At 41.7% G+C, this 13,824-nt stretch overlaps 1 protein-coding gene across 2 annotated transcripts; it reads left to right on the top strand.

Annotated features, from left to right (window-relative positions):
* The first annotated feature begins 104 nt into the window (after positions 1-104).
* Positions 105-12,664, top strand: rgs20 (regulator of G protein signaling 20). 2 transcript variants are annotated; one of them, XM_076745632.1, is made up of 5 exons: positions 105-400; positions 7,467-7,633; positions 8,640-8,714; positions 8,816-9,050; positions 9,708-12,664. In XM_076745632.1, exons 1-5 carry the CDS (start codon positions 212-214, stop codon positions 9,894-9,896), a joined length of 855 nt encoding a protein of 284 aa, XP_076601747.1. In that variant the 5' UTR covers positions 105-211; the 3' UTR covers positions 9,897-12,664. The 2 variants fall into 2 exon arrangements, with proteins under 2 accessions (XP_076601747.1, XP_076601748.1); XM_076745633.1 differs by lacking the exon at positions 105-400 and adding an exon at positions 5,434-5,841.
* Positions 12,665-13,824: the final 1,160 nt, after the last annotated feature.

The raw sequence follows: 13,824 nt of genomic DNA, 5'->3' as shown, positions 1-13,824 counted from the left end.
CTGTCCTAATCCCCTTCTGCCCTCTCCTTTGTAAACACTCTTCTCGTCATCAGGGTCACTGATGCTTTTTTCCCCCTCCTCTCTCTCTGCAACAATGTGCTTCAGAAGAGACGCTGGGAAAACATAGAGGAAAAGAGCAAGGAGCGTGGATTTCTTATGATCTCAGAGAGACTTGAGCCTCACGTGGCGAGTGAGGCCTCATGGACGGAGCATGCCATGTGTTAGAGCGCTGAGGCAGTGGGAGATCAGGCCCACGTCTGCTCTGCGGGGGATCAGACGCACCAGGTCCCTGATGTGGCAGCCGATACGGGGACTGGCCCGGACCTGCCGGCATAGTATGGGATACCTGTTAAACGACAATGACCCGGTCCAAGAGGAGCAGGAGATGGCGTGCCTTGAGGTATGGGAATGTTGTAATTTTTTCTCCCAAAAAAGCACTATTGTTTTTATAACAGCCACATTATCATAAACATACCACTGTGAACATGACACTGATTATTACGTTGGAGCTAATTTTCATGAAGCACATACAGGCAGAAGTCACCAACCAGTCACACAAGAACTGCAACTGTACACAAGTTTATATTGCTCAGAGTACATATTTCAGAAATGTTTGAATCACAGCACACTAATCAGTGTGATGCTTATTTGCTGTTGCATTAATAACAAAATAACACGTCTGTCACTGGAAGTTTCTCTCAAAATAAAAGAGCCAAATCTAACTTCAGAGTAATATATCTCTACACATCTTTTAAATCAAATTTTTCCTCATCATTAATGACTTGCATCCTTCATACTATACTTGCTGTTATTGTAACTAGATTTATCCTGGCTGAGCATCAGCAGCTCTTTTTGCATCTTGCCAAATCTCTATTTAGGGAACCACTTCCTGTCTGAACGAGGCTTAAGAAGATTAAAAGAAGAAGGTGTGTCTTAAAAAAATGATCCACACAGTCAAAATACATAACAGCCGGACTGGACACCCCACTGCAACATTTAATGAGAAACAACTGAGTGAGACGTGAATACGTTCGGTCGTCTCTAAATATAGTCTGAAATGTGATTTTGCTTGGAGTTTGGCAGCAGAATCATTCCTAGTAAACGGATAAATAAAGATTCCCGCTTTCTGTAGTAAGGAGAACTATGTTACTATTTACAGAGGGGACAGGATTATAAGGTGGCCATGAGGACACAGAAGGTGCTCCTAGAACAGAGTGGGAGGGCAGACGAGTTAGTTCAGGTTGTTAATGTATTCATTCACCATTGTGTTGCTTGGCCAGGTGTCTGCATATTTCTCATATGCAGTAGTTCCTCCCCAACAGCTGCAAACAGACTGACTTTAACTGGAGAAAACGAACACTTGTAGATGTCGATATCAAGCCTTTAAATTCGCCTGTCTTCTTTCTCCTTTGCAGCTGAATAGATTCATGATTCAGCTTGAGGTTCAAACTCATTTTGACAGGTCACAGCAGAAAAAAGGTGGCCAGGTGGCCCCCTGATCATCATTATTGTTATTAATGACACCTGCGGGAAAAAGAGTTACTGGAATGCCTCATAATTCGAGGATAAAGGATCAAAGTTTGGATGGTTGTGTCAGCAGCAGAGGGTTTAGCAGCCACTTCTGGAGTCATCCATAGGCACCCATCTGTATTTTTATCACCCATTTTGTTTTTTTTGATATTTTAGCCCTTACTAGATAGCACATAATGGAAAGCTGACGAGAGAGGGGACAGAAAAAGGGAGATATTGTGCAAGATATGTTCCCAAGCTAGACTCAAACCAGGGACACTGCAACAGACTGTTTTCACAGCAGACATTTTGACATGTGACAGCACCAAAGGTGTAATTAATCACCTTAATGAAGGCTGCATTCCATTTACCTTAGCTGCTTTCAGGGTCCTGGTATTGTGAACGCCAGCTTGAGCTTTGTCGGCCACTTGAAGGGGACGTACCCACTGTCCGTGTTATTACACCTGTGCTTTTCTTGTTAAAATGTCTGCTGTGATAAAGGTTTATTACGTGGCCAGCGTCTAAGACGTCTGTGGTCCACCAGGACACCCTGACCTATCTTTGTTTTCGAACAACTGTGACTAAGTTTACACTAAAACACAGACTGTGCTGTTTATCACGCATACAGATACATTCACACACATCATCTTTCACACTGATCATCAGTCACATCCAGTTTTCATTAGAATTTCATGCACTCTCATACCATAGATACACATGTACCCATACTTTATCTTTGAACCAGTTTATGATATTTAGCTAACTTTTTCACAGCGGTAATGAGAGCCCACTGTGCCATAAACTTCACCCATTCACAAGCCATTGCTTTGGATCATATTCCAGTTGTAATTGCATGACTGTTATGACCTGATTATTTGTTATAACACAGTTCAAACATAATTACAGAAATGATAACTGGCGTGTCCTGATAAGGACCATGCCTTCTAACCTCAATTTCAGAGACCTTGTCAGTAGAACAAAGAGGCCATGAGTACTGATGGTCTCAAGAGCTCCTGTACATTTTAAGAAGACAGCTGGATTTGTCTCTTACACACAGCACTCAGAAAAACACACACATAGAAAAAGCTTCTTCCTCCGCTCATTGGGATGGTGAACTCCTCACATCTGACCTCTGTATATCCTCGGCCTTGTCTGGCACATCGTCCTCTGTGAATCCTTTGCTTTGCCCTGCACATCTGAATATTTGCATTCATGCAGTTTTATCTGCTGCATATATTTTTATCTGTGATTTTTCATCCTTTATACAGTTTTCTTTCTTTTTTTAAATGTTATTCTAATTATTATTCTTTGTGTGCCACCCTGAACTGAACATATTGTATGAGCAATGCTTTTGCATCTTGAATCTTGTATCAGGGCCAAAGATCAGTGATGACATTTAAGACTCAACTGTTGTAAATCCATTCCATATTTATCAGATGATGTTGGATGTTGTTATTTGTTTAAAGCATTTTTTTTTTTAAACTCCCTGGCTGCAAACTGAATTTGCTCTTGAGGGAAACAAAGAAACAAATGTTAGATCAAATAATTTCTGATGATGACATTCAAGAAAAAGGTCAGATTGAAATCACAACAAGATCGTGTGTGTGCGCAAAGCTATAAAAATGTTTCTCCCGCAAGGCTCTTGAACTGAGCCCAATAGAATTGTGTTTACCCCTAACTGATAGCAGTAATTTGGACAATCAGTTTGCATGGAGACCTGTTGCCTAGAGTTATGCTGATAATGTGATGTTAAAGTAAAAAACAAGAGAACAGATGACTGCGTAACTTGGTTACAAGGATTAAGACACTGATTGCGTTTTATTAAATTGAGCCTGACATTTACAGTACAAAGACCAACTTGATCAACACACCAGAGGGAAACAGAGAGAAATTCATTAGAAGAGCAATAATGTCAGCAGGAGATAATAATCAAATGGAGGGAAAGTAACTGATGTTTCTTATATTCTCTTGCTGTCTTTGTTGCTGTGATCGGACAGTTCTTCACCTTCAGAATGCTCACAGATGCCGGGCGTGATCTCTTGAGGTGTTTGGTTAGTAAGACACTTCCTCTCTGGTGCCTATCTGCATGTTGAGCTCCAGTGATTGAATCTGCACTCAAAGTCTGTCTTCCTCAAAGCTTCCTGATGCTTTGAATCCCCTTAATCACATATTGAAAAGGCTTCATTCATCCTGTCACCCAGCGCTGGTGTCCTACTCCTCCGTGTGACCTTGCGTGTTCAGACTCCCTCCTCCACTTGGCATTGTGCCCTCAGAGGGAAAAGTCTGTGCGTCGAATCACAACAGCATAAAGTATCATTCGTTGCTTGCGTGTGCATGTATCAATCTCACATGGCTATTTGTGGGTCTGTGTTGCGTAACATGAACACAGGGGAAGGTGTTAAATGAAGTGTTGTGGAGAAAAGTCACATGTTCATATCTCTGGAGGGGAATAAGGATGTGTGGTTGCTCAGGGCATGGCCCAGTTCAGAAAGTTATTAATCTGGACAGGAAACAAATCTATTTCTTTTCTCTTTTTGGCAAAATATCAGAACGGATGAATGCCTAATCCCTAAGTGGTTCAACAGGCAGTATCATAGAACAGCACCAGGTCTGTGCGGGCACTGTAAGAACAGCTCTCCACTCAGTTTTGTATTACAGGCACTTCCATCTTCCATCCGCATGAGCTTTTTTATTCTTTTATTGATTATTTTTGGGGTATTTTTGCCTTTGTTGGACAAGAGACAGACAGGAAATGTGGGTAGAGAGGGGGGTATAACATGCAACAAAGGTCCCCAGCTGAATAGAACCAGCAGCACTGCGGTTATGTGGCGTGTGCTGTAACTCTTCAGCTACCAAGGCGCTCCTACAGCTGCTTATCACAATGTAGACCCGGTGACATTCATTTCCATGGCATCAGACAACATCTTGATTGACAACATGACGCAGGCAGGCAACAGCGCAAATGTGTTGGTGTAAATCAAGAAGATAATTACATAAAATAAAATATGTTTTACTAGACTTCTGAAGAATAGGCAGAGTGCCATCTGGTGTTTCCATATAGCAAGACACGACATGCCCCTGAAAGCAAAGTATTAATAAAGGCATATAGAAGATTGCATTGAAAGAGATGTGTGAAAACGTACATTCCACTATGTCTGGCTTGATTCTGTATCATTTAGTGTCTACAATGGCACAGAATCACACACAAACACCATGTAAAACATTAAGGATCAAATTATAAAGACCATACCTCACAAACATAGCCATGCCTTTCACACATTCATGTGAACATCGAGGCTCAATGTCAGTGAGTGCTTTGCGATCATGTGCATGGAGAACATGCTGTGCTGTAGTTTGAGCTACCTTCAGATGGCAGTGTTGTTGTCTGCATCATTACTGGTTGCAGGCCTGTGCTGTAGATTACAAGCACACACGAGCTTGGTGAGTATCATTAGAAGAGATAAAAAGCTAACAAGCAAAGGGAAGGTTGCTGCACATGGAGAAGCAATGCAACAGATGTAATGTCTGATAGCTACTAACAAATAAACAAGCAAATGGATGCAACAGACTCAGGGCAGAAACAACAGAACAGATGATTAAAATGAGCGCAAATGTGTATGAGTGTGTATGCATGCAGTATGTGAGCGTATGTGTGTGTGGAAAGTGGACTAACAGTCACTCAGAGCTGAAGACATGGAACAGTTCGGTGCTCTTTGGCGGATAAATCAGTGAAGAATGTGAAAGCACACACTCACAGCAGAAATGTAAGACTACACTTCGCAAATGATACAACACTGGCTGCCAAAGTCATGCCATCCTTCAGCAAGTTGAAGCAAGCGCTGCACTGCTGCCGCCTGTTTCAGCACCACAGACAGCGACTTCAGGCGGAGGCTCACTGGCGCATGTGCCGACCAAATCGTGACTTTTTTTTGTGATATGTCTGGATGTGATCTGAAATGTTTTGAGTTTTGTGAATATCTGCAATGCAACGAGAGCTCAAGCGAACTTCATGGGTGTGTTCCTGCCTGGTGCGTCCGCGTTTAGGCTTAATTTGCAGTGCCTCTCCCTCTTCGTTATGATTAACTGACATCACGCAGCCTCCGTTGCTTGAATTAGACCCTTTATCACATACAAGGCAGGGTAAAGGAGCTGCACTGTAAACCTGTGCCATACTGTCGGGGGTTTACTCTCTTCACTGGGCTACTACGAGTTGGAGAGAAGACGCATGCGTACTGACTTGAAGCAGCCGGTCGGGAAAAAAAGCCTTATGTGCCATCGGATGTAATCAAGGCAAAGAATTACCTCTTCTCGCTGTGCATACATGGTGAAATTGTAAGTACTGGTGGCAAACCGATGTATCATTGCACGGACATTTCGTGAGCGGAGCGTTTGAGACCGTTTCCCGGCGTTTTAAATGGCATGTCACTATCTTGCTGTACAGCGGGCTTTTAACAGATCTAGGCAGTGTCTTTTCGGTGGTTGTCCAGGGCGATGAAGCTCCACGGTTCTTCATGGTGGCACTTTCCATTGATGTGATGTGCGAGTTGCTAATGCAATGGTTTCTGCTGTCAGATCGTCCAGGAACCATTAAATCCCAGTGCCGTTAACATTTCTGCGACAGTAAGGTTGAAGGAGAATGGTGGTTTATTTGGTGTTATCATGGTTTATCCTTTGAATGGATACGACCACCCCCACCCCCCATTTCATCGTCTATAGCTGTTGAGTCAAGCCATAGCGTACTGCAATTGTGTCAGCTTTTGAAGTACCCGACACCTAACGCGTAAAATATGCCATTTGGCACGACGCACGAAATCTGCAGCTGAAGCCAGCTCCGAATCTGAATGAAACCGCGCGCGGATCCATTTTAGAAATGACCAAATAGTATTGTTTTCTCTGAAAGGCTGTGATAGAGCGATGCTGCGGTTATAGATTTGCAAGCTGCGCCTTCGGGCCCCCCTCCCATGTACCAAATCTCCTGACATTTTTTTTTTTTTTAAAGCGTCGTTTCTTGTGTCAGGTAGTAGCCCGATGATGCCGTGTGGTGGAAGCACAGCTTTGTTACATAAATGATCTGACAGGATTTGGCAGTGTCTGACCTGGTGATGACACATTTGTTAAAATCAGACAAGAAGTCATTCTGTGAACGTAGCATGTCTGTAGTCTATAGGCCTATAAACCTTCATGGGGATTCTGTTGAATGCGAGAGAGCTCGAGTCTCAGTTATAACACGGTAATACCCCATGAACATGATAAATGTAGCCTGAAGGTGCAGGACAGACTGACACTTGACGTGTTAAAACCCCCTCAAAAAGAAAAATATTTACATTATCTTGATGTGTATTTAATGTATTGCTTCACTTGGCCCCGGTGAGCATGGCAAATCCTTTAATGCACTGCTTTTACACTCAGGCTTTCACAAATGGGATGTTTCAAATTTTGGATTATGGACATTGAGCCCATGTTCGACAATCCATCGCTTTTACACATGCAGTTAGGGTGTAAAAGGGAACACGCAGCCAGTTTGAGATTAGCAGGGCTGAAATTTGCTTGGCGGGTGCATATTTGGCAGGAAAAACAAAATCAGCAAATTATTCTTCCACAATTTTGCCCTGAATAGAGCAAACAGCATTCCTTTACAGTGTGACCTCTGGGCATGCCAGCACATGCTGCAGCCGGAGAGCAGCAGCACACATGACAAATGCATGGGTGTCAACTGGTGAGTGGTAAATGAAATAAATCAAATTAATTGTTCGCATGGTGAAAGTGATCAAAGTGCTTTTTAAAAGGATTTCACACTGGTCTTTGGTCTCATCACAGTACACCCTGTGCAGTTCTTACTACGGCACTGGCGCTGATGCGTATCATACAAAAGCATCGCAGGTCAAGAGATTTTCTTGCCACATGACAAACATGACATCTAGACACTAAACTCAGTGCCTCTCCTCTGCCTGTCATAGCCCATGGGATCAGAGCGGATGGAGATGCGAAAGAGGCAGATGTCGGTGCAGCAGGAGTCGGCAGCGGGGGGAACTGCACCGGCCCAGCAGGGCCAGCCGGGCCAGGCCAACCCACGGGGCTCAAATGCATGTTGCTTCTGCTGGTGCTGCTGCTGTAGCTGTTCCTGGTAGGTCTTCCCCCACCTGAGAACTCGCTCATTGTGGCCCAGCATGGCTGACATTATTGCACGCAGGACAGCACAGCCTGAGCTACTGTGTCTGAGCAGCAGGCTCCAGCTTGTGTTTTATGCTTCACGTGATCTGTGGACTCTTGTCCTGCAGCAGCCGTATTACAATGTTGAACATGCCTAATCTGCTACCAGTGTGAGAAATGTGCAAGACGTGTCTGCAGAATCAGAATTTTTGGCCGAGGAATCTGACTCTGGTTCCCAGTGACTCTCATTAAATGTGGAGACAGGGCAGAGAGCACATTTACCAAACAATACAGATAGATACATACAGCTAAACAAAGACAGCACACTAAACAAACAGAGGCAATCTTAAACACATAGCTATTATCATTATTACTGTTATTATACATGAGGCAAGAACTGGACAACAGACCTAATATATAGTGAGTATTTATAAAACTATTTGTTATATCTATATATACTGTATATTATGAGTATTTTCATTGTCAGATAATTTGCACATTATTTTCTTGATTCATCATTTTTGAAAAGTTTAGTGAATAAAATGTCAGAAAATTATGAGAAATGTTCATCACAATTTCCCAGACCCAGGTTGACGGCCTCAAATACCTTTTACGGTAACAGTCTAACACTTAAAGATATGCAGTTTAGTATCATGGAGGGCAAAGAAAGCCAGCAAATACTAATATTTGGGAGTCTGGAAGCAGTGAAATGTGACAGAGAACCTTAATTAATTATCAAAATAATTAAATCTAAATTACTCTACTTATAGAGGTGGCTTTATGTGCATATATTGAGAGTATTTGTGCAGTACACACATTCTGCTTAGACGTGTGTATAACAATGGAAAGATATTCTGTATACTTTTGCAATATGTACCGTAAGATATAACAAATTAATAAATAACTCCTTCAGAAAAACGATCATGTGCAGTTCAAACTCAGTTTCTCTGTTTTATGCTACGTTTCTGTGTCACCATTAGGAATGAAGACCGGGATGAGAGGAGCCGGAAGGCTTCTTACGACGTCAAGGAAGGGACCGCCGACTGTGAAGACTGGTCAGTTGATTTCCCTGCACAAAAATGCCAAATCTGTAAACATATTTGTGGAACATAAAGGTTGAAATCACTCACTTCCGTGTTGCCTATGCTCTGTGCAGTCCGAAGCCCACGCTGGAGGAGGTGCGCTCATGGGGGCAGTCGTTTGACAAGCTGATGTGCTGCCCAGCGGGGAGGAACTCTTTCCGACAGTTTCTTCGCACCGAGTTCAGCGAGGAGAACATGCTCTTCTGGTTAGCCTGTGATGAGTTCAGCAAAGAGGCCAATAAGAGTGTGGTAGAGGAAAAGGCCCGGGTCATCTACGAGGACTACATCTCCATTCTCTCGCCTAAAGAGGTGTGACAGCTCTTGGTTTCACTGCGTTCTTAGAAATGTGTTGATTTCAAGACTGAAACTTCATCATAACTGATTCATCTCATTCTGCTTTACATATTGTATAAAGGAAAATGCACTTAATAGCTTTCTTACACAGAATTAGATGAGAAGATTGATACCGCTATCATGTCTGCAGGATATATATTTGAAGCCACAGCCGAGTATCAATTAGCTTAGCTTAGCATAAAGACTGGAAATGGAGGGAAACAGCTAGCCTTGGTCCCTCCAAAGAAAATAGGTCAGTACATAACCCACGTAAACACCAAATTGTTGTTTTTACACTTCAGTTTTTAAGTGGATTAAACAAACAAGACATGACTTGTTAATTAGTGAGCTTCAGAGGTGCTGGTGGGCAGATTGTGTGTGTCTTTAGACAGAGCAAGGCTATCAGTTTCCCCCATTTCCAGTCTTTATGCTAAGCTAAGCTAAACAGCTGCTGGTGGTAGCTTCATGTTTACTGTGCATGCATGAGAGTGAGATCAAATTTGTCATTGACCTTTCATTGACAAAAAATTAAGCTAATTTCTCAAGCTGTCAAATTATCCCATTAAAGAACTGTTTCTCTGCAAGCTTGCAGTTATCTGCTTGCTAACTTCCCCCCCCGTTCTTGACTTCCAGGTGAGCCTTGACTCCCGTGTGCGTGAGGCGATCAACAGGAACATGCAGGAACCCAACTTGCACACGTTCGACGATGCCCAGCTGCAGATCTACACACTAATGCAAAGAGACTCGTACCCCCGCTACATTAACTCCCCAGCCTACAAAAACCTGCTCAACACTCTGTCAGAGCAGTCCCCCGAATCTTAGGGTGGTGATGACCTGTGATCTTTTAACTGTCTTTATCCCCCCCCCCCCTCCCCACCCCATATCCTAACCCCCTTTTTTAAAATTTTCTTTATATGTTCAGTGTAGGATTACATGAACTGGGCCTCGGGCCTGGCCCCTCCCAGGGATCTCAGCGCTATTGTGATCTGCACCTGACCGAAGACACTCAGGTCTCAAAATCTCCCGAGGGCTCGACATCACAAGTACTGCTACAGATCAACATAGCAAAACACTCCAAAGGAATATGAATACATTTTTGTTTCTGTTTTCTTTTTCTTTCTTTTGATAGAAATAATCTATTTTATTTGTGTTCAGAGTTTTTTATGGTCTGTTGTTTTTTTGTATGATTGTTTGGGGGGGAAATGATTCCTACTGTAGACTATATATTTATGAGTTTGTAAATTGTAAAAATGGGATTGTGGGTATTTTATGTAGAAACGCCTGGTTCTATTTACTGCGTATGAAAATCAAAGCTCAAGTCAAAGGCTACATGTTAGCTCTACTTGCAGGCAGCTTTGTGGGGTACTGTATGATTTTACCTTGGTTTCACCCTGTTTTGTTACCGAACCTCACACTTTGGTACCTGTGACAGCGACTTGGCAACTCCAGTTCATGTAGAAACTGGCTGGGATTGAAACTGCTGTAAGTGTGGTTATAAGTGAAGTAACAGAAAGTGACAATAGCTCTTGTCACAGAGTGCAATTTGTTTCCAAAAGAAACTCAAATCAATGATGGAAGAGTGTTTGAACTTTCTCTACTCCAGCTTAACCACAGAAGATTGCCAATTTAATACAGTTCTTTTGTAATTCAAGCGTTACTCAGAGCACATCTCTTTGATTTAATGTAGTTTTACCAGTGTGACGTAAGAGCCTAAGTAATTCTATTTTCCAGATAAAGTATTTTTATCTATTGCCAATACAGAAAAACCAACAAGTACAAATTATATTTAAATCTTATGTTGAAGTATTCTGTTAGGTGAGGGAGGTAAATTTGAGTAACACTTTATTTTCTAATAATTTCTTGGAAATTTCCTAAATAAGTTACTTGGCACTAACTCTGGGAAAAATAATTATTTCTTCGACAGAGTAGCTGCATCAAATTGATATTTAACTATTATTAGAATTGGAAGCACAGAAACTTGGAAATCGTATGACATTTTGGGAAATATGTGTATTTGCTTGTTAGTGGCGAGTTAGATGGGGAATTTTACCTCATATCATTTATGTCTTTAATATCTGTGTGCTAAATGTGAAGCCAGTTAGCTTAGCTTAGCACAAAGACTGGGAAACATTAACCTGAGCAGTGCAACGGGAACAAAATCCGCCAATCAGCACATCCAATGCTTAAATCTCAAAACAACCAGTGGAGACTCCAGGAAGCTCGTGGCCAAGAAATAGTCGGCCACATACTTGCCTCTAAAACAGCTATTTTTAGATTTTTCCCTTTGTACGGATCAAACAGACAACATATAATCTGCTAACAACCTTTAGAGGTGCTGGTAGGAGGATTTTGTTACTTCTGGATGGAGCCAGGCCAGCTGTTTACCCATGTTTCCATACTTTATGCTAAGCTAAGCTAACTAGCTTCTGGCTGTAGCTTCATATCAATGTTAAAGATATGAGAGTGCTTTTAGTTTCTCATCTAACAAAAGCAAATAATACATTTAATTTAATGTCATGATTGACTGGAGACGTTGAGGTGACAGTTATTTGGAATTAATTAACTTGAACTGACTGAAATACAGTTATTTTCAGGAGACTTCTTTAGCGGGAAATTAGAAACAAGTAAAAGAAAGCATCACCAAATTTCACCAAATTTGCCAGATTGACAGTTTTTGACAGCAGGTGGAGTCATTTGTGTATCATCCTGCAAGATTTTGACTTAAACACCTGCTTTAAAAGCCCGACTGCAATATAAATATGAAATTGACCTGACTCTGGGGGTCAGGCCAGGTTAGCAGCAACACCAAAGCTACCACGTAAACTGTGTTCAGACGCTTCTCGAGAGCGTCTCTGTTGACTGAAATTGGAGTTGCCAAGTGTTAAATACTTTTATGTATTCTGATAGTTTTAGTTGAATTACTTTGTTGCCTCACAAACATGTCACTCAAAGACAAGATCCTCTCATGGGGAAGTGCCTTGACATTCGATTTTATGACATCTTTCTCATGGGCAACAGTTGTTTTCAGACTCTTGCCATAAGGGCGGTTACTGGAGCTCCAGTTTACTAAAAATTGTCCCCTCTTTGGCCAAATTATCGCATGTGTTTTGTCTTGATTCCTTAACTGTGGCGACATCAGTCCATTTTGGTAGCGCTACCAAACAGTGTGGCGGAGGGTGATGACAACACACATCTTTATTTGCTGAGGACAAACGGAGATCAATGCGTAGGGCTGGTTGATCTGAACTTCTTGCCAACCTGTGTGCTTCACGGTGGCACTTCTACTTGTCTTAGAGTTAACTTTAACTTACGATGTGCAATTTGAGCTGATGGATACACCGCGCAGATCAACCTCGAAACACAATCTAAGCCAATGGTTTGGAGTGATGCCTATAAATGTTGTTTCTTCTTCTGTTTACTATATGAAATGTGTTATTTTGCGCTGAGTTTACTGAAGAATACATTTTTAAAAAAACAAATAATGTGAATGTTTACAATATATGGTTTAGGTTTTTTTTTTCTGCTACTCTCCAAGAAAATAATGACTTGTGGGCATTTTGATTGAGATAAAATAAAGCACAATAATTTTACTGACTCTGGAAATATTTGATCACAGAAACACACGACACAACCACTGAGGACTAAAACTCTGCAACTGCAAGTCTGTTCAGTGAAAGATGATGTTTTCCCTCACATACACTCTTCACACATCTTCATATATATTAATATAGCAGTTATTTAATGACATTTGGCCACCAGGTCTTAATCAAGATCAGACTTTCAATGATCAGTTGGTTTGTACTGATCTATTCATATGTGGCAGACAGTGAGGGGTCCAGGTGAAGAGTCACTGCATTACATGATGATGTTTCCACAAACTATTAGGAGCTTTTCCTCAAGACAGATGCATTCAGAAGAATCATCATCGCTAATGGGTTAGTTTGTTTTTCTGCCACTCTGCAGGAAAATAATGACTTGTGGCCATTTTGATTGAGACACAACAGCACAAACTGAAACTTCCTGGCAAAGACAAACATCTCTAAACACCATCCTCCATGTTTTCCCTCAAGTGGCTTCACTTTAAAGGATTTTAATGTGTTAGCAGATAAATTAAGGGCTGTGTTTGCCCAAAATACAAACACATCAGGTGAATGTAGATGACGGAAATCCTCATTTATGTTGCTCATGGGATGGCTTAATGGAAGTTACAGATTAATAATGAATGGAAGCTGACTCTCATTAGATAATACATACTGAGCAGTGCAGTGAGGCACTCAACAGACAAAATATATGTTGCACATAGTTTAATATTGTATTAAATTAGTCATTATTCGTTGAAGTTTTAGCCGTGCAGCCTTCCTAAGTTTAAATGATTCAATCGACTTGTTTGACTGGTCTGGGTTCAGTTTGTCTGATGCCGGTGCAGCACAACGGTTTGCAAACGTATGAGTGGCTGCACCTGGCAATCGAAAAAAAAAAAAAAAAAAAAAAAGGCTTGAGGAAAAGGAAACAATTGTGTGTCTTCTCTGGTCCAGCCAATGACACGATCCAGTCCGTGGACAGATTAATATGCATACATCAGCAATTCACTTTGATGTGATGAATATTCCACCAATAACAAATGTATACTCCTCCACACACACACACACACACACACACACACACACACACACACACACACACACACACACAGATTGTCCTCTCAGATCCTTCATTGCATTCCTATTATGTTCACATAACCAGAAGAGAC

Source organism: Chaetodon auriga, chromosome 12 (genome assembly GCF_051107435.1).
Source record: "Chaetodon auriga isolate fChaAug3 chromosome 12, fChaAug3.hap1, whole genome shotgun sequence".
In the NCBI taxonomy this organism is placed as follows: domain Eukaryota; kingdom Metazoa; phylum Chordata; class Actinopteri; order Chaetodontiformes; family Chaetodontidae; genus Chaetodon; species Chaetodon auriga.
Note: the sequence above shows the minus strand (reverse complement) of the source record. Positions and strands in the feature narration are given on the sequence as shown.